At 41.7% G+C, this 25625-nt stretch overlaps 4 protein-coding genes across 5 annotated transcripts in view; 2 read left to right on the forward strand and 2 right to left on the reverse strand.

The window, feature by feature from the left end:
• The first annotated feature begins 902 nt into the window (after positions 1 to 902).
• Positions 903 to 6536, forward strand: six9 (SIX homeobox 9). Its single transcript, XM_042487050.2, has 3 exons — positions 903 to 1465; positions 4517 to 4677; positions 5459 to 6536. The coding sequence occupies exons 1-3, from the start codon at positions 1064 to 1066 to the stop codon at positions 5619 to 5621; spliced, it is 726 nt and encodes a 241-aa protein (XP_042342984.2). The 5' UTR covers positions 903 to 1063; the 3' UTR covers positions 5622 to 6536.
• Positions 6537 to 6688: 152 nt separating this feature from the next.
• On the reverse strand, positions 6689 to 13824 carry qpctla (glutaminyl-peptide cyclotransferase-like a). The gene is made up of 7 exons (XM_042486760.2): positions 12218 to 13824; positions 10499 to 10645; positions 10129 to 10422; positions 9026 to 9187; positions 8607 to 8706; positions 7679 to 7795; positions 6689 to 7586 (listed from the first exon to the last, which is right to left on the reverse strand). Exons 1-7 carry the CDS (start codon positions 12428 to 12430, stop codon positions 7441 to 7443), a joined length of 1179 nt encoding a protein of 392 aa, XP_042342694.1. The 5' UTR covers positions 12431 to 13824; the 3' UTR covers positions 6689 to 7440.
• Positions 13825 to 14000: 176 nt separating this feature from the next.
• Positions 14001 to 19051, forward strand: LOC121943545 (ribonucleoside-diphosphate reductase large subunit). Its single transcript, XM_042487086.2, has 4 exons — positions 14001 to 14171; positions 15629 to 17610; positions 18299 to 18487; positions 18572 to 19051. The coding sequence occupies exons 1-4, from the start codon at positions 14153 to 14155 to the stop codon at positions 18764 to 18766; spliced, it is 2385 nt and encodes a 794-aa protein (XP_042343020.2). The 5' UTR covers positions 14001 to 14152; the 3' UTR covers positions 18767 to 19051.
• Positions 19052 to 19995: 944 nt separating this feature from the next.
• Positions 19996 to 25625, reverse strand: part of sipa1l3 (signal-induced proliferation-associated 1 like 3) — a 96724-nt gene continuing 91094 nt past the window's right edge. For both annotated transcript variants that reach the window (XM_042486354.2, XM_088078964.1), the window contains exon 24: positions 19996 to 25572. In XM_042486354.2, coding sequence (XP_042342288.2) covers positions 25378 to 25572 — 195 coding nt within the window. In that variant the 3' untranslated portion in view covers positions 19996 to 25377. The remainder of the gene's footprint in view (positions 25573 to 25625) is intronic.

The raw sequence follows: 25625 nt of genomic DNA on the forward strand, positions 1-25625 counted from the left end.
TTGAAAATTTTCATTTAAATGCTCACAGAATAATACAAAATCCCAATCATGGCCTGACTTCCATTCTAAACAGTTCATTTTACAGCCCCAGAACTCTGTGACCTGTAGTGTTAAATAGGATTTGCCATCACCACCAGCAACAGATGTCGCCCAATCAACAGAGCTGAAAATTATGAGATTATCCCTTTAAGTCATTTAATTCTACATTTCTTATTTTAAACTTTTAGCAAAAATAACTGTTAACACTAACCAGATACTTTACAAAACATTCAATTCTGTGCTTCTGCATGACAATTACAAAAACGAGAAGAAGGCTTTTTTCCAACTCCAGGATTTTGTTTTCAACTTTTAAAATTCAAACATGGAATGTTGGAGATCTTAACACATCCGCAGTGCTGAGTTGCTGATTTTTGTTCATTCCCTAATGTTTGTGCCAGCACTTACATTTGGTGTAAATACTGAAATAAATAGTAGTAACAGTAATAGTTACTTGTGGTGGGGTGAGGGTCATACATTTCCTGCAGTCACTTAGGATAGCTGTAACCTCTGAGAGGGCAAAGATAAAACCAAAAAGCAAAGTCATACCTGGGCTTCCCTCCTCCTCTGATAAATAAACAAGTCCCTAAAACTTTTTTTTGGCATATTTTGCTTCTAATTTGGCATGAAAATTGTATTCAAATATTTTCTTTTTGCATGGCAAAACCTCTCTCTCTCTCTCTCTCTCTCTCTCTGGGTGAATGCCAGTTCAATAGCAGATCCAAAATGTGTGTGTGTGTGTGTGTGTGTGTGTGTGTGTGTGTGTGTGTGTGTGTGTATGCATGTGTTTGCACAAGAGAAGGAGGGATGTGCAGTGTGTTGTTTTAGCCCTGATGGTCTCAGGTTACCTGTGATTTGATTCTGCCGGGGCAATGATGAATAACGATAAACACACTTGCTCCACGGAGGCTCCAGCTCACTCCTGCAAAAACTTAAGAGAGAGATTTTTAGAGGATATTTTTAGACAGACTTTGGTGCAACTTCCATCTCAGGGCTTTTTGAGGGCCAACATCTCAGTCCCATCACGATGATCTTCACTTCAGAGCAGGTGGCTTGTGTGTGCGAGGTCCTCCTGCAGAGCGGCTGCATGGATCGTCTTGCTGGCTTCGTCTGCACTCTTCCTCCTCCTCCTCCTCCTCCCCTCTCCTCCTCTCCTCCCCATGGGGAGCTGGAGAGTGTGCTGAAGGCTAAAGCCGCAGTGGCCTTTCACCAGGGCCGCTTCACTGAACTCTACACCCTGCTGGAGGGCTTCCACTTTTCCCACCGCAGCCACCCGCTCCTGCAGCAGCTCTGGCTCCGAGCCCACTACATGGAGACTGAGAGGCAGAGGGGACGACCCCTGGGAGCTGTGGGGAAGTATCGCGTGAGGAGGAAGTTTCCTCTTCCACACACCATCTGGGATGGAGAGGAGACCAGCTATTGTTTCAAGGTATCTTACCCTAAATGTGCCCCCCAACTGTTATTTACATTCTGATTTGTGCCACAGTGTCAGAGATGATTATGAATTTCAATTAGCTGTGCAATTAACAGTGAATTTTTCTTGTATTATACTTGAGTTTTTTACGCCACTGTATTTTATATTTATGTATACATGTACTAGTATCAGGGGGTGCGAATCATCAAAGGCCTCACAGCACAATATTATTACAATACTTATGTCACAATGCAATACTACTGCGATTTTTAAATGTTTTGCAAAATGCTGAGTATTGCAATAACATATATTGTGATATATTGCGATTTACATTTTTTTTCCAACCACAATTTATGTCCCCAAAGTTTATAAACAACTGTTTTACCACACAAGACAAACTAACAGTCTGTTCATCCCACTTCATCCCAATATTTCTAGAGGACTGAAAAAGAAACTGATCTTGATATTTTAGAAGGCTACAAAAAGTTTAACTTGTATTTGCAGTGTTTATAATTTGTATCTTAAAAAATATCAATATTTGGAATCTGTGTAGTGATACAATATTGCCATTAGAAATATTGCAGTACTATGCTGTATTGTTTTTTTCCCTGCCCCTAAGTAATATACTATTTTTTATTTCATGGGGATATATTGTTCTTTCTACTGAAATACTTTTATCTGACATCTAAAATTAGGCTATAATAGTTACTTTGCAGATTCAGACTACATCTAAAATATATAATTATCCTCTAAAATATAATTATTTATCATAGATAGCTCAAAAGAAGGCCTATAATAGTTAAACTGTGCTCTTTATTGACCAGCTACAACATTTAGAGGCCGATATTATTAATAAAACAGATTTTAGAAGCCATTTTATAAAATGATAACTTCTGCTTTTGGTGCTTTCATTATATTTTGCTGGCGATTCTTAAGTTAAATTTTGAATGCAGGAGTTTTACTTGTAATTGAGTATTTAACACTTTGGCTGTACAATTTTTACCATTTAGTTGAGCATGAGGAGTTATATAAATGGAAATTAAACTTGTGAAGGGCTTTGGCCACCATTAAATATTTAGAAATAAAACAATTCATCATAAATAAATGTTGAATGGCAGCACAGAGTACATCTGCATTTAAACTTTTATCACGGATTTAGCTAGCTAGACTTATTTACTCCTGTTTTCAAATAAGTATCTATTTTTTTTTCCTTTGTATATCTTTGTTTTTTTAAAGGGACAGCTCTCCCCTAAATCGAAACAAATATTTTTCCTCTTACCTGTAGCTTTTTTCCCCCCAGTCTAGATTGTTTTGGTGTGAGCTGCAGAGTGTTGGAGATATCGGCCTTCTCTCCAATATAATGGAACTGGATGGCATTTGGTTTGGGGTGCTTGAAGTGCCCAAACATAATTTGAAAAACTCAACAGTAATGTCTCTTTCCAGAAATCATGACCCAGTTACTCAAAATAATCCACAGACCGTGTTGTGAGCAGTTTCATGTATTGTCTTTCTAAAAAAAAAAAAAACTACACCAGCGAACCATATCAAAGTGCAGAAGCACATCTGCATCTATTCATGAAAGGTTTGTGCTTGTGAAAGTGTGAACTGTCAACATTAATGACATCCTCCCCAGCTGAGCTGTAAAGTCAGCTACCTCAGTGGTGCTATGTGAGCTAACAGTAGATACACGCTTCCCGTATTACAACCCCCGCAAAATTACTAGTTTCACTATAGGGAACTGATTCATTCCAAGGGCCGCGCGGTTAAATCATTTTTATTTCCATTCAAAATAACAGAGGGCAGAAACACTTGGCTGGTGGAAGCTGGCCTCTCGGCCACCACTAGTCTCTGGTGCGCTTGCTTGATTGGCCCCATGATACGAAAGATCCAAGCTTTTTTTTGGCTTCATGCACCACTGAGCAACTTTCACAGGAATGAACAGGGCCTGCCTTCGACGCTATATCCAGTTTTCTTTATATATCCATAGATGCACTATGTGCTGTGATACAGCTGGCAGTTGTGGTTTGGTAGAAAGAAAACAGCTCCTTTGTAAAACTGCTCACATGACGGTCTGTGTATTATCTTGAGTAACTGGGTCATGATTTCTGGAAGGAGACATTGCTGTTGAGTTTTTAAAATGTTATTTTAGGTGCTTATAGCACCACAAGCCGAGTGCCATCTAGTTTCATTATACTGGAGAGAAGAAGGTAGAAGGTAGATTTGTTAGTCATTTATTAGAAATTACATTTGTTCTTGATCCTGCTACATCTAAGGAGCTGATTAAAATCAGCAGCTACTATGAAAATTTCATCTGGGTGGTCAGGCATGCTGCTGCTGGTGGCATCATACAATCCCTGCAAAGCATTTTTTTTTTTCGGGCGAGGGGGTGCATGCAGCAAAGGGCCGAGGCTGGACCTGAACTTGTGGCCGCCGTGACGAGGACACAGACTCTGTGTGCCGCTCTATCCACTGAGCCACCAGGTGCCCCATGCAGAGCATTTTTTGAATTTGCATCAGAGTCTCGTGTCCTTATGGCTCCCAACAAGGTCCGCCCATCCAGTGCAATGGCTTGATCCAGGATGTTAGGGGTTAACCATGTCTGTGATGATGTGCGCAGATCTCCCATTGCTCTCATCCACTTTATTCTCCTGCAACCGGCAATTAGCCAGAAGAACACGCTTTCGGTTTTGTTTTCCCCTTTGGTCTGACTGGCCGCTTGGCGTAAGAGGTTCGTGGGGATCCTCTTGCAGTGTGCTGCATTCAGTCAAAACCCCAAAAACCTTTTCCCGATGTTGATAAGTGCTTCTCTATCATACAAAAGTCGTGCTTCAGCAGAAGGGGGCATGGCGTCGAAAAAATAGCAAAATATAGCAAAAAGTAGCATCAACATGCGCTGCCGTTGTCATAGGCAGGCATCTCTACAGTCAACATCTCCAACACTTGGCAACTCGCACCAAAACAATCTAGACTGACAGCACTACAGGTAAGAGGAGGAAATTGTATTTTCAATTTTGGGGTGAACGACCCCTTTAACACCAAGGCCTCACTTTATTTGTTCATTGACAGGAGAAATCACGGAGTAAACTCCATGAGTGGTACCGCTGTAAACCGTATCCCTCCACCCGGGAGAAACGGGAGCTTGCAGCGGCCACCGGCCTGACGACCACACAGGTCAGCAACTGGTTCAAGAACCGCAGACAGAGGGACCGAAACACCAACATTAAAGGGTCAGTGATCGAGGGTCTAACTTTAACAACTGAATGCGCTCCTGCCAACAGCAAGTAAATTTAAACCGACAGTCCTCTCCAACAGTAGGTCTATATGACAGTTTTCAGCTGTTCTCACCTCAGTCACATGACACGATTAAATACGGCGCCAAAAACAAAATGTGTTGTACTTAATTAATATTTAATAACCCATACTTCATGAATCAAGTAACGTTTATGTAGGCTACTAAATAAAAGAGGAAGGGCTCTTCATGTGTATGGCATGGAGTTTACCTTAATTGATCCAAAATTGATTAGATCCACCGGGTTTGCTGACTGCGAAGTGATATGACTAATTCACGAGACTAGAGGAAACACGGCTTCTCTTCATTTTCCAGTGACACGATATAAAAATGTTCACACAGCAGTACGTGTGTTAATAAACATATCGGAATGATGAAATTGCAATCACGAACATTGCCTGGTTCTCTATTGATGATTTTTTGGTTTACTTGCTATTGTTGTTTTCCAGTTTTAAATCTGGTAAAAGTAGAACTAATGGGTCTTTTTTTTAATGCATCTGCAAAGCACTTTCGATAAAACCAAACTGAAATAACAGGGATGTCGTAACGGAAGTTGTATTTTTCTGGTGACCATAATATTAGTCTCATTTTACAAAGGACAGCAGCACCCTCTTGTGGTTATTTTAAGACATGATGCAAGATTTAAATGTGTGGTGTCCAGACATGATGCAGTCTTCTCTGATACTCCTCATCTCTTCCTCCATTTTCTAAATATCTAGCTCTGGAGGAACCTCAGGAGAAGTCGTCCCTTCCTTTGACAATGACTTTTCACCTCCAGGAAGCCCACATCCCCTCCACCATCGTCCTCCACCTCTGCCTCTGTCTCACCCACCAACTCCTCTACCTCACATGTGTGGAGGCCTCAGCACTTCAAATGTTTAATTTGTGACTTCTAATACTTGGTTCTGTCTTTTTGGTTTTTTTTTAAATCTATTAGCTTTCTAAAAACTGTTTTGCTGTTTTACTGTTTCTTGAATGTTAAGTCTATTTCCTGGTGTCACTTAAAATGGACAAAATTTGTTGCAAGTAAAGTTAGTTACCAAATCTTCACTTAGCAGATATTGAAAACAAACACCTTTGACCTTTCTGATATATCATTTTATCCTGTTACAAATCTGTGTGAAATTTAGTCATGATTTGCATTTGACTTTCTTAGTTATGGCCAAAAACATGTTTCCAGAGGTAACAGTGACCTTGACCTTAACCCAAATTGGATATTTGTGCTAAATTTGAAGAAATTCCCTCAAGGCGTTCCTAGGATATTGCATTCACAAGAATGAGACAGACATGGTCACAGTAACCTTGACCTTTATCCTTTGACTACTAAAATGTAATCAGTTCATTGTTGAGTCCAGATGGACACTTATGCCAAACTTGAAGAAATTCCCTCAAAATGTTCTTGAGCTATTGAGTTTACAAGAATGGGACAGACAGTACTTATGTACATCCCGAAAAAACATAACGTCTCCAGCCACGGCTATGATTAGCACAGAGGCATAAAAATCACATACCAGTGAGACAAACACACCTGTTCATCTTTCAGTCAAAAAGGTATCAAAACACCCTCCTGACTGTGGCGGCCCTCGCTGTTGACTTTATACCTCTTTGTATCTGCTGCCTCGTAGGAAATGTCTGCTGCTGGGTAACTGTTAGTTTGCTTGTTTACCGTTTATGAAACGCATTAGTTCCACCTGCGTAGGCACTACTCGCTGCACGTCTACAAACTCTCATAGTTCTGCCAGTTAGTATATTTTGAAAAACAAGCTGCGGGCCGTGTAAAATCGGTCAGTGGGCCATGATTGGACCCCGGGTCGGACTTCGGATATGCCTGCCTGTGTCGAAGGGACGATAAGACTGTACTATAATAGTAAAATGCTCCCACATGTCCTGTACACACAGCATTTTCAGTGTTTGCCCCCAAATTGCATTAAATTCTAAAAGAAACTCAATAAAAAACACTTTAACTTTATTGCAGATTTGTCGCTACACCTTTTGTAAGATGTTAGTAACATTTGCTGGGTTTCCACTCCAATCTAATCGTTAGACCGTCACAAAATGTGCAGTACAGCCATATGATATAGCTAGCATTCAATCACAGCAGGTTGTAAGGCCGAGACGATCCAAGTAAAGGGCGAGAATTATTCACAGATATGACCCAGCGTTCACAGCAGCTCAGAGACCTCGACTCACCACAAAGGCTGTCTTTAAGACATCATAATAACGTGGGGAGATAAATGTTAAAACTACGATTTGATGATTGATGAATGATTTGATTTGTTTCACAGGAATTAAGTAAAAAAAAATAAATTTAGAGTGCTTCTGAATTCACAAAGCTCCCCAATTCTTCATCTGGTACCAATATTTAGAACTATTAACATTTTAATATTAATGTTAAATAATCAAGACCCCTTTTTTTATTCACATCACACACCCAGACATTTGGACAAATGCCTCCAACTCAACCCTGACGTGAAACCAAGGACTCTGGTTTGTCCAGCAGGACCAAGTCTTTGGTAGAGTTTTAGCTGGTGTCCCGTCAGTTTAGGTTTTGTTTTTTTTTTTTTCAAAAAGTTCTTCTTTTGTGCGTTTACGTCCAATTCATGCTGGTCATTTAGTGATTTCTTGTCACCAGTGTGACAAACTTCCAGTAGCATGTAAAAAGTGAGTACCTTCACCACAAATACGTGTCCGTGTTTTGTGTTCAGAAGCCCAGATACTCTGCCAGGAACACGGCCATGATCTTGGTCAGGTTCACCACAGTGGGTCGGTGCATGTTCTCCTCAGTGTCCTCCAGTGTGTGCCAGAACTGTGGGAAGGGAGTGGCGATGACGTGTAGCACAGGGACACCTGAGTGTGTGTGGAATAGAGGAAGATAGCGATGATGACTGACGGTGTGTGTTTTATACTCGAAACAAATCTGCAGCAGTTGGAAAACTCACCTTTGTGAAGGAAGGGGATGTGGTCGTCCTGCACGGGGCCGAGGTACACGTCCTTCCTAAAATACGTCTGTTCTGAAGGGTGAGATGTCAAGAGACCCTGACGGTGGAGCCTCTTTTCTGTGCGAGTAGTGGGGTGAAGACAGAGTTAAGGCACAAAATAGAAAGGGAATTTTAAAGGGCCAGTTCACCCTAAAATAATCAACATTTTTCTTCCTACCTGCAGTGCTATTTATCAATCTAGATTGTTTTGGTGTGAGTTCCTGCTTGAGGAGATATCGGCTGTAGAGATGTCTGCCTTCTTTTCAATATAATGGGACTAAATCTAAATCTTTTCCTGCTTTTATTAATTGACTGAGCCTGATGCCGAGCGGCTGGAAGGCAGGGTTAAAGGAAACACCAGTGTGATTATGAAAGATCAGGGTAACTTTATACCTGGAAATCGGATTTTTGGGGGTTTCATGCACCACTGACCAACTTTCATAGGAATGAATGGGGCCAAGCCTCCAATGCTGTATCCAGTTTTCGTTAGTTTACACATCCATGGCGTAGATTCATGTTTCCCTCTGAGCTGTGATATATTTGGCAGGTGTAGTTCAGAAGAGGGAAAATAGTTCCTACATGAATCTACTCACAACGAGGTCTGTGGACTATTTTGAGTAACTGGGTCATGATTTCTGAAAAGGGACATTTCTGTTGAGTTTTTAAAATGGGTTTTTTTGGTGCTTTGAGCTTCACAAGCCGAGTGCTATCTAGTTCCATTTTTTTTGGACAGAAGGCAGACATCGCTATAGCAGATATTTCCACACTCACAACTCACGACAAAACAGTCTAGACTGATACACAGCACTACAGGTAAGAGGAGAAATATGTGCGCTTGATTTTGTGCTGAACTGTTCTTTTAAACAGTCATGAAAATGTCGGTGTTCACCTGCAGCGATCAGACGATCAAACCAGCGAGCTGTGTTATCGAAGTGATTGGCGATCAGTGGATCAGGACCGCCAAGAAGGTCCAGCAGTACAAAGAGGTCCTAGAGGGAAAGTCAAAGTCAAAAATGGCTGCTGAATATTTTAGTAAGTACGAAACACTCAAAGAAACAGTCGTGTTTAGTTACATGACGAGAGGGGTGAAGACTGTAAGTACATTCGGGCTGTTAAATTTAAAGTCAAACGTATCCTAAATGACTTTATAAAGTACGAGGGTCAGTCCATGAAGACATGATAGACCTGCTGCTATTCCTGGGTTTAAAACAGTCTGTTGTTTGGGAAGTCTGCTAAATTTGGCCTGCTCATTCATAATTTAGAGTGTGTCTAGAAACCATGAAGGATGTGTGTTTCCGTTTTGCTCACCACAGCCTGAAGCATGGTGGTGTGTGTGGAGCCTGCAGAGTGAGGCGTGTTGGCCATGCGTTCTGCCAGGTGACGGGAGCCGTACAGCGAGTCTGTCGCCGTCCACTCTTCAAATGACTCCTCCCCGTCAAAAAACACCAGCTGAAGAGACACTGGAAGTTTCTAGGGGGAGAAAAGGAGGAGAGAAATTAAAATGCACTCCAAAGAAAAGCAGGAACTGAGGCCAGTTTCCTTTTCTGCAGTGATGTTGCAGTGTGTAGTGCTACAGTAACTACATAAATCACAGCCTCCTGAGAGATACTGCTATTTACAGATGACTGCTGCAAAGAAAACAAGGAGCTGAGGTCAGCATTTTCTCTCCTCCACTGCAGGCACAGAGCCAGTGGGACAAAATGAGAGAGTAAGGAGAAAGGGGGAAAAAGAGAGAAGCTGCTTGTCAGCATCTCATGCATTTTCTCTTTGTCATGGGAAGGATTGCAAGAAATAGGAAACTAATCCGTCAACTTCTGTTCCAAAAATCTTAGTGCAAACCACTGCAAACTGCCAGGACGTCAACACACGACAGGGTTCCTACAACATAAGGCGAGGTAGATTTAATACTTTTTAAGACTTTTTATGCTACACCAAATTAAGTTAAAGATCAATATTCCAATAACCAAAATTAAAGAAACACAAATGTTTATTGTAACATTAAACATGATCTTTTTGTCCTGTGAAAAAATGTTAGATTATCTACATCACATGTTGGAAAATAACCATTTTTAAAGTGTAAGACAACAGACATGTTATATTATGATAAAGATATATACTTGGTTTAATAATCAGAAGTGGGAAATATCTGGCACTTTCTGGACGATTTTGTGTTTCTAAATCTGCATGTGAGATTCTGAAGCTTGGATTCCCATAGTGAGGAGTTTAAGAAAATGAAGTTATAATGTTGCCGATTATTTTGAGATTTTACTATGCAATGTCAGAAAAAGCAGTCAGAAAATCCCACTTCCCGTATCTGAGCATTTTTAAGACTTTTCAAAATTTGATTTAAGTCAATTTAATACCAATGAAGGTCTATCTTCACATTATTTAATTCACAACTGAGCACTTACCTGCTGTTTGAATGATCTGAGCTGGGCATCCAGAGAGGTGACGAGCTCCAGGATCATAGCACATGGCACTGCTGAGTCACTGGCCCCCAGAAACACTTTCTCTGGGGCCCGGGGATCTGGGGGAAGAGCCTTCGAGTCGTAGTGGCAGGCCAGGAGCAGCCTGCGAGGGGCCGAAGGGTCCAGAGTGGCGATGATGTTGGTGAAAGTGACCTGGCCACGAGGGGTCGAAGACTGGAAGGAGTCTAAGTCTACGGCCCAGCCGGCAGACAGCGAGGACAGAGTGGAGGTGATGTGCTGAAACAGAGCAGAGAGGGCGCATTAAAGACGAGCGAGGGAAATAAATAAGAAGAAACTATAAGTATTTACACACCTGCTGTACAGCCAGGCTGCCTTGTGTCCCTGGGAGTCTCTCTATTAGGATGGGCCTCAGGTGGGTCTCCCACAGCCGGGTACCATCCACCTGAGAGGCCAGACGGCGGATTTGAGCTGGAGAGCACTTGCTGGGTTTGTGGGACAACTGGATTGAAAGGGGGAGTATATTAGTGATTACAACTCAAATGTGGGAACAAGAAAGGCAAGAAAGATAATATATTTTGTGATCAGAAAATTAGGCAGCAAAGTGTAACAGCCCCGAGAGTGAATAGAAAGAATTTCTCTTTTTTTCCAGGTCGTTGTGGTACAGGAGGTTTAGTGGTCTGACAAGTGACAGCGCGAAAAGTTGTCATTTCTGTCCAGTCTACTCTGTACATAGACAGCATCTCTTGCATGTTTTTGAGGAGGATTTCTCCTCTTTTTCTCACAGTATTATTTATTATTTTCCTGATAAGCTTTTTGTGTCATGTTTTCCTCATTCATATTAGTTAGGAGATCAGCCGCCATATAACAGAGGTGGTAAATGATTGTTATTGACATGTTATGTCATTGTTGTTGTTTAGAAAACACTGCTGACGTGTATGTTATATCTTACGCTAGCAGAAGAGGCCTTCGTGTTAAAGGTCACACATCTTTTGTTTCTGCGACGCAAGCATGCTGTCTAAAATCACACACCGGAGCAGAATGATACCAAAGGAGGGATAAAGAAGGGAGTTGGTAGTGGCCTTGTAGTGACATCTCTGTGTGAAAAGGGCTTTAGATGCACCCAGAGAGACGAGGAGCAGGGAGAGAGGTGGTCTCTGGAGGAACTTATTGAATAAGGAAACACAGGTGTGTCCTACATGTCTCTCTCATATCTCTCTGGCATCCTCGCTGGGCAGCTAAGACACACGTGAAATGAGCAAGGAGAGACGTTAGTGTAATGAAAAGCACCTTAACAGTCATGAGAGTGACTTTTCTGATCAAAAGTTTCATCTCCTCCTCAGTTATCTCCTCATCTGTAGTTGACGACTATAAAATGATGAAGATCAGCAGAGTAGTTCTTGTGCACATCCAACCTGTTTTGAGGCCAGGTGTCGGAAAAAAGTATGTTAACGTAATAAAGAGAATAAACATCCACACACTGGAGAACACTCAATATTTAATTTACTACAACAATCTGTTGTGGATTGTTGTGGATATGTATTCTATTTGTAACTATACAATTATGGTCGTAGTTGTATCTAAATACCAAAATCTTTTCAGATGGAGGTCCCTGAAATCAAATCTTTTCAAATGGGGGTTCAGGAACTAATGTGTATCAATTTAGGGGTCCTTGACACACACAAAAAAGTTGAAAAACCACTTAAGTAAGAGACAACTTGTGTACAACAGTAAAAGTTTTTAATTAAAACGTGTACATTGTATATTTTTTGAGAAGGGAGAAGGCAATCATAAGCGTTTTTATTGAGGATTTTTATTTTTTACTCTTTTTTTAACTTTTACTTACTAGATGAACACTACTCACTGGTCATTTAATGTATCAAATTGAAACAAATGGAAATCCAACGCTCATAGTTCTGCTTTGTCACCTCTCATATCTGGTTACTATGAGATGTTATAACACAGAAATCCAGACGATGCAACATAATCTGGTTGTTGCTATAATATTTCAGTGACAGTGAACTCATTCACAACACACAGGTGAAGTTTTAGAGTCTGCGTATCTAATTCTTACCCTGTCTTTGGTCAGATCAGCAGCTGGCATGCGGTTAACATCTGTGGTGTCGTTTGACAGGTAGACCCCCAGCACCACCGCCAGCACCAGAACCCCGAGGAGGCAGAGCAGCAGTACCCGGGCCCGGGGCATCCGCACCCGGTCACAGCCGGGGAGAGAGCCGCTGCCGTTGCTCTGCTGCAGAGACTTGTACCGCCGGTTGGACCTGGACATGACTGACTGGGACGATGCAGCGTCGAGCAGGCAGTCCTAACAGCGACGTGTCCAAACCGACTTGTGGATCATGCAGGAGGGAGATCTCACAGGAAGTCGAGGCAGCGCTGGAGCAGCCTCCAGGGGAAACTGGCTGTCTGTCAGCACGGCTCTTACATTTGCAACAGTCTCAACACAATCCTCCATCCTTCGTCTGTGATCCCAATCTTCAATGCGGCTCCGGCAGCCCAGATCTTTGAATGCATCAATAACTTCAGAGATGCTAAATCAAACTAAAAAGAAATATCTTCCTCATAAACAGATCGAGGTTTGGCGGAGAGAAACTCTTCACTGTTGTCTTAAAGTCATTTTCATCAGCTGACAGACACTGATGAGAACAAGTGCAACAAAAAGCTCCTGGAGCAAACTTGTGTTAACTCTTCCGGAGCAAAATGTACAAATGTAACGTCTCTTGTTAGGATACAACGCCTTGGTTTATGGTTTCTAATCAAGTGGAGTGACTTCTTTTAGGTTTCTATTTTTTCCAGATAAACAGCTCTGTGGTGCGCTACCGCCACCTACTGACAGGAAGGAGGACATACAGTATATTATTTTTCTCCTTCTGTATTAAGAGCTTTTTAAGTACAAACAAACGAGAAAAAAAACGGAAAATTTTAGGTCTTATTGACCAAATAGCTTCTGTCTCAGACAGAGCAAACAAAGATGAAGACCACATACAAAGTGTTGAGAACAACATAAAAATATAAAAACAAAACAAAGACAAAAACAAGGTTATCTCAAATTAGCTTAAACATATTTAATTAAAACAACTTAAGAGCTCTCTTTTCTTTAACAAGTTTAAGTGATTTACTCAAGAGTTGTAACTTATTCTTTCAGAGTTCAAACTGGGTTTTTATCTTGAAGGGCATTTCTGTGGTCTATGAAAAACCTCCCAATAAAAAGACAATATTAACAACGAAGCCCACATTCTTGTTTTCAACAAAAACCACTCAATCACGATAACTATTGATACAATATTAGACACCCTCATCATAAAGAGCCTGTTCTTGCTCTCATCCAGTTATGTTAAACAGCGTTAACATCTGGGTATGATTTAAACATGTTCATGAATGTGCATTAGTCAACTATATTTTAAATAACCTTGTTTCTTAAACGTCCTTTCCCCTTACATATCCACCCAAAATCATTGCATCAGTCTCCTCTTTTTGTTCCCTGCTCTGTTTATTTGATTTGATGCGTTTCCTGGGAGCGTACTTGCCATAATTTCTACACGCGGAGGTGGATGTGATCAAGAAAATGATGTTGATAACAGATTAAATACATTATTAGCGTTATATGAACGCTGGCAAGTGATCTTACATCAGAACAAAACAAAACATGTTATATGACCTACTTCTATCTCCCGCCAGATTTCCATCCGCGAAAATAAGCGGAAAAGGAAGCTGACGTTTTAAACGGCTGTGATTGGTCCACTGACATGAAGGCCCGCGTTTTCTCGCCTCTGATTGGTCAAAACGCTGTTCCATCTCCGCTTACGGTAGTTACGCCTTCCGTACAAATGCGACGTTAGCGGGATTTTCGCGAGTCTTTCGCGCTTTCTCCCCTCTGAGCCTGGACTGAGTTCGTGTTCAGCCGCGCAGTTTTGACACCGAGGAGAAGTTGAAGTTGTAGCTGGACAGCTGCTGTTTTCTCGGGAGACGAGTAACGTCAAACTCCGCCAGCATGCACGTGATCAAGCGAGGTGAGCTGTTTTGTTTTGACGTGGCTCAGGCCGCAGGTGTCTTCGCTGATACGACTGTCAGAAATGTGGCTCGACCGGTGATGAGAGATGACAGCGACTGATCTGCCGCCTCTACCTCACCGATGTCGTTAAAGACAACCGAAACTTACAGGCCATGCTCGAGGAAAGCAGCGTGAAGCCTTTAGCTAACGTTAGCATGTAGCGAGTTAACTTAGTTAGGCTAACGTTAGTGATCAAGTGTTGAACAGCAGGCTACAGTCAGACTTTTATTAAACTGATTACCGCCAAATTAACAAACATACGTACAGAAGCTTCACGTTGTTTATCAGATGTCCATTCAAATGAACGTCTACTTATTAAAATGTATTTTCTGAGCTCTCTTGCTTTAGGTGTTTATAATCGGACGTCTTTGTTATAGTTGGCGCCAAAAGATAAAGTTATAAAGGTCTACCTGAATGCCATTATGGCCCATAATGAAGTTCCCATAGGCAGAAATGTTAGTTAATATCTCTGTTGTGCACTTTTGTCGGACAGGAAGAGTGCAGCTCTTTGTCTTTACTCTTAGCTTAGGGACTGTTCTGTATTTATCAGGGGAGGTAGGTGGCTGGCCTTGAAGCTACAAATATATTTCCCTCGAGTATTTCCATTTTATGTTACATTGTACTTCTGACATTACTCCATCACAGTTTAGAGGCAAATATTGCACTTTTTAATGCTCAGCATTTATTTGAGCGCTTTAGTGATTTTGCTGATTGATTATTTACACAGAATATAAATCAACCAATTAATGAAAAACATGATTATAGGTCAAGCTTCCCAGCAGTCTCTAAAGTAATAAACATCAGCCCCACCCTCATCAGCTCTAATATTAAAGTGATAATGTACACAATAATTATAATCCACTAATACTTTTACTTGTATTACTTTAAGTATATTAATAAAACTTTTGTACTTTTACTTTAGTAAGATTTTAACGTAACACCTTTAATATTACATTGCAGTATGACTCTTTTGACTATGTTAATGAATTACCTGAGATTTATAATTATTTCATCAAATATATTCAGACTACTGGACACAGTTTGCTTTTATATTTAAAATGAATATTCCACCTGTGTGGCTTAAGAGTCGTAACAGGAAATGATTAAGAGGAAAATGGACAATGGAGAAAAAAGATAGTTTAGTTATTCTGATAAAAAGACATTGGGTGCAAATAAAATTGAGTTAACAAATAAAATGTTAGAAGTTTATATAAAATTTTGTGTATTAGCTCAAAGTGTATTTTGTTTTGAAAAACCTTACTCACGAAAAACTGGCACAACACTGGCAGGACCCTTATTGAGGAAGCTAATAGTTAGGTCTTAACTGTTTACTGATTTTATAATTTTACTCACTGACAGCTCGAGTCAGTGGTGATGGGTTATACTGAGAATTTTTTTTTTTTTTCCACTTTTCAGATGGACGCCAAGAGCGCGTCATGTTCGATAAAATCACCTCTCGCATCCAGAAGCTATGCTACGGCCTGAACTCCGACTTTGTGGATCCGGCCCAGATCACAATGAAGGTGATCCAGGGTTTGTACAGCGGAGTCACCACCGTAGAGCTCGATACGCTGGCTGCGGAGATCGCCGCCACTCTCACAACCAAACACCCCGACTACGCCATCCTCGCCGCACGGATCGCCGTCTCAAACCTGCACAAAGAGACGAAGAAGGTGTTCAGTGAGGTGATGGAGGACCTGTACAACTACATCAACCCCTTAAATAAACGCCACTCTCCCATGATCTCCAAGGAGACGCTCAACATCGTTCTTGAGAACAAAGATCGCCTGAACTCCGCCATAATTTACGACAGAGATTTCTCCTACAACTTCTTCGGCTTCAAGACTCTGGAACGCTCCTACCTGCTGAAGATCAGCGGCAAAGTGGCCGAGCGGCCCCAGCACATGCTCATGAGAGTGTCCGTTGGGATCCACAAAACCGACATCGACGCAGCGATCGAGACCTACAACCTGCTGTCGGAGAAGTGGTTCACGCACGCCTCCCCTACGCTCTTCAACGCAGGAACCAACAGGCCGCAGCTCTCCAGCTGCTTCCTGCTCGCCATGAAAGACGACAGCATCGAAGGCATTTACGACACGCTGAAGCAGTGCGCGCTCATTTCCAAGTCAGCCGGAGGAATCGGTGTGGCGGTCAGCTGCATCAGATCAACAGGCAGCTACATCGCTGGCACCAACGGAAACTCCAACGGGCTCGTCCCTATGCTGAGAGTTTACAACAACACGGCGCGTTACGTCGATCAGGGCGGCAACAAGAGGCCCGGAGCCTTCGCCATGTACCTGGAGCCGTGGCACTTTGATGTGTTTGACTTCCTGGAGCTGAAAAAGAACACGGGAAAGGAGGAGCAGAGAGCCAGAGATCTTTTCTACGCCCTGTGGATCCCCGACCTGTTCATGAAGAGAGTGGAGAGTAACGGAGACTGGTCCCTGATGTGTCCCAGCGAGTGTCCCGGGCTGGACGAGTGCTGGGGGGAGGAGTTTGAAAAGCTCTACACCTCCTATGAGAAGGAGGGGAGAGTCAAGCGTGTGGTGAAGGCTCAGCAGCTGTGGCACGCCATCATCGAGTCCCAGACAGAAACTGGAACGCCATACATGCTCTACAAAGACGCCTGCAACAGGAAGAGTAACCAGCAGAATCTGGGCACCATCAAGTCCAGCAACCTGTGCACAGAAATCGTCGAATACACCAGCGACGACGAGGTAGCGGTCTGTAATCTGGCGTCCATCGCGCTCAACATGTACGTCACCCCCGAGCGGACTTTTGACTTTAAGAAACTAGCACAAGTTACCAAAGTAATCGTCAGAAACTTGAACAAAATCATTGAGATAAACTACTACCCAGTGCCCGAGGCGGAGAAGTCCAACAGACGCCACAGGCCGATAGGAATCGGCGTTCAAGGCTTGGCGGACGCCTTCATCCTCATGCGTTACCCGTTTGAAAGCCCAGAGGCTCAGCTGCTGAACGTCCAGATCTTTGAGACCATCTACTACGCTGCGCTGGAGGCGAGCTGCGAGCTGGCCGCCGAGCTCGGCCCCTACGAGACCTACGAGGGCTCTCCCGTCAGCAAGGGCGTCCTGCAGTACGACATGTGGGAGAAGACGCCCACCGACCTGTTGGACTGGAAGCTGCTGAAGGAGAAGATCGCCAAGCACGGCGTGAGGAACAGCCTGCTGCTCGCCCCGATGCCCACCGCCTCCACCGCCCAGATCCTGGGCAACAACGAGTCCATCGAAGCGTACACCAGCAACATCTACACTCGCAGGGTGCTCTCCGGAGAGTTCCAGATTGTGAATCCTCATCTGCTCAAAGACCTGACGGAGCGCGGACTGTGGAGCGAGGAGATGAAGAACCAGCTGATCGCCCACAACGGCTCCATTCAGGTAAAACACAGAAGAAGAAAACCTGATTTAAAGCTTCTTAATTTTGACTACTTTCTGGTTTCTTTACTTCTCTATGACAGTAAACTGAAAGTCTTTGAGTTTCGGACGAAAGTAAAAACTTTGAGAACGCCATCTTTGGACTTCGGGAAACACTAATACACAATTTTACCTTTTTATGTCATTGTATAGAGCAAACAACTAACCAGTGAATTGAGAAAATAATCCACAGGATAATAACCGGCAGATTTTTGACATTATTGCTTGAAAAATGACTGAAGTGATTAAGAGATTATCAAAATAGCTGGTGGTTTAATTGTCTTAAACTGACTAATTGGTCCTGCTCTAGTTCTGATTAACCTTTGCACAAAAAAGTATTACTGAAATACTTCAGTTGGTTCATTTTCTCGTATTTGTACTGGGAGGTTAGATATTGTGTAAGGCTGCAACTAACAATGACAAAATTGCCCAACCTGAATTCCCAGAGGCTGAAGTGATACATTAAAGTTGTTTTGTTTTTTTCTAAAACCTATAATATTAAGTTTACTATTATTTAAAAAAAAAAAAAAAGGAATAGAAAATCATAATTAGGGACCTGGTACAAGCTAACGTTTGATAGTTTTGTTCAAAAAACGACTCAAATTTTCTGTGATTTGACCGTAAATTGTAAATAAATGTTTTGTCTCAACAGAACATCGATGAGATTCCAGATGATCTGAAGCAGCTGTATAAAACCGTTTGGGAAATCTCCCAGAAGACCGTGCTCAAGATGGCTGCTGACCGCGGCGCCTTCATCGACCAGAGCCAGTCCCTGAACATCCACATCGCAGAGCCCAACTACGGCAAACTAACCAGCATGCACTTCTACGGCTGGAAACAGGTGAGTGAGAACAGAAGGATGAACAGAGAGAACTTACGAATAAGCATGCAGCACGTGTTAAACTCGCGTCTCGCCTCGCCTCAGGGTCTGAAGACGGGGATGTACTACCTGCGGACGAAGCCTGCTGCGAACCCCATCCAGTTCACGCTGAACAAGGAGAAGCTGAAGGAGGCGCAGGAGCCGGTCAAGGCCACAGAGGAGGAGATCAAAGAGCGTAACGTTGCTGCCATGGTGTGCTCTCTGCAGAACCGAGACGAGTGCCTCATGTGCGGATCGTAAACGTGTCCTCTCTCCGCTGAGGCTTCAGGTCAACATGTAAATGTACCTGCTGGCACTCGATCTGAAGCCCGATGTTGTCGAACTAAACCTGTAACAAATCCAGAACTTTATCATTGTTCATTAACGTCACCGTCACGAGCTGCTCAGAGTGTATAGAATTAATTTTATTAAAGGGCTCTGTCGACTCACTGTTGTCACACGAGAAAGCAAGTACTTACTTCAAAATGTGTTTTATGTTGGGAATAAAATAACTTTGTTATAGAAAATAAAAGGTTTTACATGCAAGTTGTTTAAGTGTGTTTGTGTGAGCTGGGGAAATTTAAAAAATTATTTTTAAAAAATTGATATGTTACAGTTGCTCTGATGTTCAACAGAATTATAGAGAGAAACAAGTATTAAAACAAGAAAAATATATGCATCAATTTTACATCAGAATGTAAAATGTATAAAAAAATAGAATATGTATAATCTGAGTATTTAAGGTTGAAAATATAAAAATGATCTATGCTACATGTTCAAAACAATGAATACATAAATAAGAAATGCATACAATATGGGCATCGTATGTCAGATTCAACAGTGGTGTTGGTAAAAATAAATATACTGAAGAACATTGCTCAGTTTAAAAATTTCTTTTTTTTTAAACAGACACGGGAACATGTCTGTCTTTTTTTTTTTTTATAGTGAAAAATGCTTCTTACAATAGCCTTAAAGGGTGTGTTGTTGGAACAGCAGTCCAAAACTGAAAATGCTTACAATGATGAGAGAAGAGCAGAAATTCTTGAGTATGTAATTAGTAAAATATTTAGCAATTTTGACTGCAAAAGAGTTTTTTTTTTGCTGCATATCCCCAATGGTACAATAATCGAGTAATTTCACACGCTTGACCTTTTGAAACCTGAGCAAACTGATTTCTTTCCAAAACATGGAAAGAATGCAGTGTGCAACTTAATAAGAAATGGCCCAAAAATTAAACAAAAAGTCCAAATGTCTCAGAAAATTACCTGTGAAAATCCTTAAAATAAACAAGGAATTCACTGAAAAAGTGCTAAAAATGACAAATTACATTATTTGTATTTGTAAAAAGTACATAGTGTGTACGGGATACTAGTTTCTTCCAAGAACTTTACAAATTAAGATTGAATTTCTTACCTTCCTAATTACTACCACTTGTGTAACGTCAGAACTGAAAGATGTCTAACATTTTAAAAAATGTCAATCAGACAACGTTCTGATTATTATTTTTAATATATTTTTTATAAAATAATGAAAACATAATTTACACTTTTAAATGTACACGTTATTATTACAACCCAAAGAAAACAATGTCCAACCAAAACGTTTTGTCTGTGCGTCATATACCCCCGCCACGCGCAGAAAGCGCCGACGCACAAACCGGAAACGATGATGCCAGAAAATAGAAAACAATGAGGAATCATACAAATCAGTTTTGTACAGAGATCAGAAGTAGAACGGCATCCACAAATAAAAACATAGTACCCTCTTATCTTCACTATTGTCTGCAACAGTGGGAATGTGTTAAAAAATAAATTATCAAAATATTTAACATCTAAAAAAACAAACCTAGTTATACAATATTACCATTAACCATTATGCATTATTGATTTGTTCAACAGGGATTGTTGTGTATGCTATAAATACCTTAAAATTATACATAACATGAACAAACGACCTATAAAAAGAAACCTTGCCCCTTTTACAAAAGCAAACTAATGACACCTGCAGATACTAAAATCACAGCTACACCTGCTAAGCTGCATGAGTGAAGGAGGAATAACAGGAGTGTGTCACCTGAACTAAAAATGTCCAAAAGCGAAATAAAAGGAGCTCTTTTTGAGGAACCCCGTTATAGGTCCATACAGGTATAAACATCACTGGTATCAAAGTTACACAGCCCAGTTTGAAACTGTCTAAATGGCTGCAGAGGAATAAAGGAGGCGGCAACATGAGAGCCGCAGAAAACAGCAATTTTTCTGTCTAGGTCAGAGTCAGACTGCAACACTTTTGTCAGTGAAATTAGGTGTTTTTGACAGAAGGAGTGGGCGATCTCAAAAAATCTTTTGTCACAGCGTGTCGACTTAATGTAAAATCTACTGAGAAAATGTATATCTGTCTGATTCAAACTAATCCAGCAGATTAAATACTTTAAAAGGAACAGTGTGTAATATTTAGGGCGGTATAGTGACATCTAGCGGCGAGGACTAAAGATTGCAACCAGCTGAAACTTCTGGTTAGAATTCCTTTAGTGTTCATTGTTCAGGAGGTTTTTACTGGGAGCCAAGTAATCCGCAGACCTCTCTTCCTCGGAAACAAACGGACCAGGGGCCTCATGTACAAAGGGTGAGTACGCACAAAAACGTGGCCTTTTTCCACACTCACGTTCAGATGTATCAAGAGTGAAATGACCGCGGAAATGTGCGGTGCTCCACGCCAACTTCATGGCTGGCGTACGCACGTTTCTATTGCTTTTGTTCGTTGGCGACGCTCAGAGGTGATGCTGGGAAACTGTTAATAATGTCAAAACAATGACGACTCTGCGTGATGTGCACATCACAGACAACACTGTTGAACTTTTAACACATCCACCTGTCGGCAATTAGATGAGTGGATATAAAAGCATGCGCAAAATAGTGCAGAAAATAAGTTATTGCAAATTGCGCAGTGCGAAGAGACCGCATATTTAAAGACCGAGAGGATTTTATGGGCGCGCGTTGACGACTGGCTTATCAGCCGCTTTAGGTTTCCGAGGACAAATCCTCTTGGACCTGTGCGCGGAGCTGAGGCCGGTCTTGGAGCGCGACACGGCGAGCAGCCATGCGCCGCCTGTGCCCATACAGGTGTTGACCACACCGGGCTTCCTAGCGACAGGTGCTGTCCGCATGTCAGCCAGGTATATCAAATTCCCATACAATGCAGTTGAACAGGCCAGCATTAAAGCGCATTTTGTAGTGAGAGCTGGTTTTCCAAATGCAATCGGAGCTATCGACTGCACACACATTGCTATAAAAGCACCATCACAGGGTGAATAAATTTATGTTAACAGGAAGCATTTTCATCTGATCAATGTACAGATCAAATGTGATGCGCAAAGGCAGTTACCAAACGTTGTGTCAAGGTGGCCTGGATCAACGCACGATTCATTCATTCAAACGAGCAGCATGTTTGGGAACAGGCTATAATATGGCACGGTGCGCAATGGGTGGCTTCTTGGTGAGTAAATAATTCATTCGTTTAATTGTCCTAATATTAATCCCCCTGACGCGCATTGAGCATGTGCGCCCCCGAATATCATCCTGCCTTCACAGCGTAATAACTTTTCAGTGGTTTCAGTTAGTGACTTGCTGTTTTTTGCTGGTTAAATTACAGATTACGAGCTTTCTCGATGTGTAATTATGTCAATAAACACGTGCGTAAAGTTTGAAATGACTTGATCAGCCTCACCTTTTTCCCCGGAGCACCGCTGCGTTCATTTACAACAATAGAGGTGAGTAAAATTAACAAATGGAAACTGTAAATCCGTTTTGCACATAAAGTATACCTGGAGTTTTACTCATGCTTATGTTGTGTGAGGAATCCCACGTGCAGGGCCTATTTAAATTGATTTGCATATTTAAATGGGGGCGTGGAGAGGGAGGAGTCTGGTTCTCCTACACCTGCACTCAGCTCCACCTTGATTGGGATGTACAAAGGAAATGTGCTTGGATTCATGCAAGTGCAGTGTCATACATATGGATTTTTTTGTGCACACGACGTTTTCTGAGTTTAAGCGTAGGCCATGTTTCAGTAGGAAATCCGTGCGAGTCTTTGTACATGAGGCCTCAGGTGATTTAAACAAATAAAAGAACACTGAAAAACACATAACGCTGCCTGTTTTTTAAGGGGCTGCTAACTACAGTCGCCAATGCGAAAATGCGAACAGCCCTAACTACAGTCAGCATCTGTTTTTTCTGTTATGTGCTATACTAGAGGACTCGCTCCCTATGTAAATATAAATGACTCATTCTGAGGTAACAGAACACAACAACTCTTATTTTCAGGTCATTATACACTAAAGAAAACAAACTTATTATATAATATTCCATTTCTGCCAATATATACCCCCAAAATCCTACACACTGGACCTTTAAACAAAGCATTAAATCATAAAAATCCAATAAAGCGATCTTGCTAGTTGAGCTGCCAACAATGACCAAATAGGCCCAGAAATATTAAAGGGATGACTACAGTGTTAAAAACTGTGTCATAACAGAAACCTGCACGCGTCACATCGCCCACTCCTAACTGATGGTTTAGTGTCCTTTAACAGCATCTTGAGGAACCTGAGTGAGTTGGGATTTTAAGTTCAACCGTTCCAGTCAGAGCAGGGAAGAAAGCTCCTGATGAGAGAGAAGTAGCCGTCCTGCAGGGCAGAGCAGGAGATGATCATTTAGTACAATTTTATCAGCAAACTAACACAGGAAGAGAAAGAGTCGTCCTCTGCTGGGATGTATTGTCCGTTCAGTACCAGCGTCCAAAAAACACACGTTATTTCTGTATGAAAAATAGATATAGTAGACAATATCGTTAAGCAAGCTAGCAGTATAAATAGTGTCTTTTGTGTTCATTTGGGTTATCACAGAACACGGGGACAAATCCTCTCATACACGCAGACAGACTGGTTCTGATATGAAGGAGCTTCAGTGTCGAGTGAGTTTCATGTACAGTAAATGTTTCCTATAAGCGCACGTTACAGCTGGTGGCAGCTTCAGTTTGATTAGTATGCAAAGAAGATGCAGTTAGAAGAATAGTTTGACAATTTTGGAAAACTATTAACTTTCTAGGGAAGAGTTAGAAGAGAAGATCAATCACCACTCTCATGTTTGTCTGTTAAATATGAAGCTACAGCCGACAGATGTTTAGCTTAGCTTAGCTTAGCTTAGCTTAGCTTAGCATAGCATAAAGACTGGATTCATGGGAAAACAGCCTGGCTCTGTTCGCTGGAAACAAAATTCACTTACTGGCACCTCTAAAGCTTACTAACTAACATGGTAAATCTTGGTTTTTTTTTTAATATATATATCTAAATACCATGAGGATACCAAGTTTAGTAATAACTATTAAATTCAGGGATGTATAGAGCCCCCTTAAGTCCCAAAAGTTGATTTTTAAAAATCTTTTGTACACAAAATTATTAACTTGTTTGAAATTTTGTGCACACTAGCCATGATGCCGATCCATGACTTAAAAGGGGCGTAAAGTGAGAGGCCAATCATGGATGTATACAGGGAACTGGATACAGGGTTGGAGGCAGACCAGTTCATTCCTATGAAAGTTGCTTAATGGTGCGTGACAAAACACTTCTGTGGTAGTTCGCTCTACAATATGCGTCACAAGGACCACATTTTGCATGACGACTAACACACAGTCATAATGTGGAGCAGTTTTGGATGGCAGTAATTAGTGAGCTTTAGAGATGCTGGGGGGCAGATTTTGTTGGGCTGTGTGTTTACCCGTGTGACCAGTCTTCATGCTCAACTAATGACTATTTGCTGGCTGTAGCCTTAACGTATTTAACGGAAACTCTCAGCCCTAAAGTCAATACAAAGTGTCAAACTCCTGCTTTAAATACTAGAAAAAGAGATCATTTTAAAGACGTACTGTGGTAACGACTCAAGGTTAAAATAGTTATCCAGTACATTTAAATCTGAGATGACACAGCACTGCTGAAAACAGTGAAAATTAAGTTCAAAACAATGCACTACATTAGAAATATGATACTATTTATATCACTGAGCTTCATGACATCGATCATTTACACTCGCTCAACACGCTGATGGCTTGTTTCACATCTAAAGGGCCGCGGGTTCATCCATGTAAACGGAGGAAAGAAATATGTCGTGGCCCAAAAGTTTTCATATTACAGTAAACTGGTTTGTTCATCACTCAGAACGTCCGGTAGCAGACGGTTGCATTCGATCACACACTCACGCCAAAGGGTCATAAAATGCATTTTGTGCACAAACACTTTTGTGCCGTAATGCTTCTGAGTATTCGCTGTACCATCTGTTACGCACACACACTCACACACACCTCTTTAGTACGACAATATCAGTACAATATGAGTAATATTGATACAACTGTACCACAGGCATGTATCTACAGTACCATGTCTGTAGAGCTTCCATTACTTCTAGTGCATTCTGGGAGATGCAGTCTGTAATGAGTCTTGTTTTTTTTTTTTTTTGGCTGATTCGCTGCAGGAACAGTATTAGGCCTCTCCAGGTGATGTAGTGTTCTCTGAAACAGTCTCCTCTTCGACTCGCTCCTCTGGCATAGTAGCATGTGTATTTATATATATGTTACAGGTATATAAGACTTCAGTTTATAAAAATAAACAGGCTCAGAGAATAGAGAAGGAGGGTCTCTGCTCTGTCTGTGGGAGTGTTGCATTTTAAAAATCTTTCTGTCTTGCTCTCTCTACGGTTTAAGGCAGTCTAGTGGAAGCTGAGTGAGGTGACATCAGTGTGACCTCTGCCGCCACTGTGTGTGCAAGTGTACTCTCACAGTCGCCCTCCCTCTGTGGTCTCAACCTTCTTCTTCTTCTGCAGGTATCACTCCGTCTTTGAGTCAGATTGGTGTGTTAAGGAGTGAGCCTCGTGGTCACTCTCTGTCTTGTCGGCGTTATTAAAAAGCCTGCTGAACTTGCGCAGCTGCTCGCTGGCCGTCAGGCTCTCCTCCTGCAGGCGCTGGTTGTTCTCTCTCAGGTTGGCCATCTCTGCCAGCAGGACGACTTTATCCTGCTTCTCCTGGTGGTGGAGAGATGGTGAAATGAGGACAGAAGAAGAGAAACAATGACTTC

Source organism: Plectropomus leopardus, chromosome 6, assembly GCF_026936395.1.
Source record: "Plectropomus leopardus strain MGB_pleo_1.0 chromosome 6, ASM2693639v1, whole genome shotgun sequence".
Lineage (NCBI taxonomy): Eukaryota > Metazoa > Chordata > Actinopteri > Perciformes > Serranidae > Plectropomus > Plectropomus leopardus.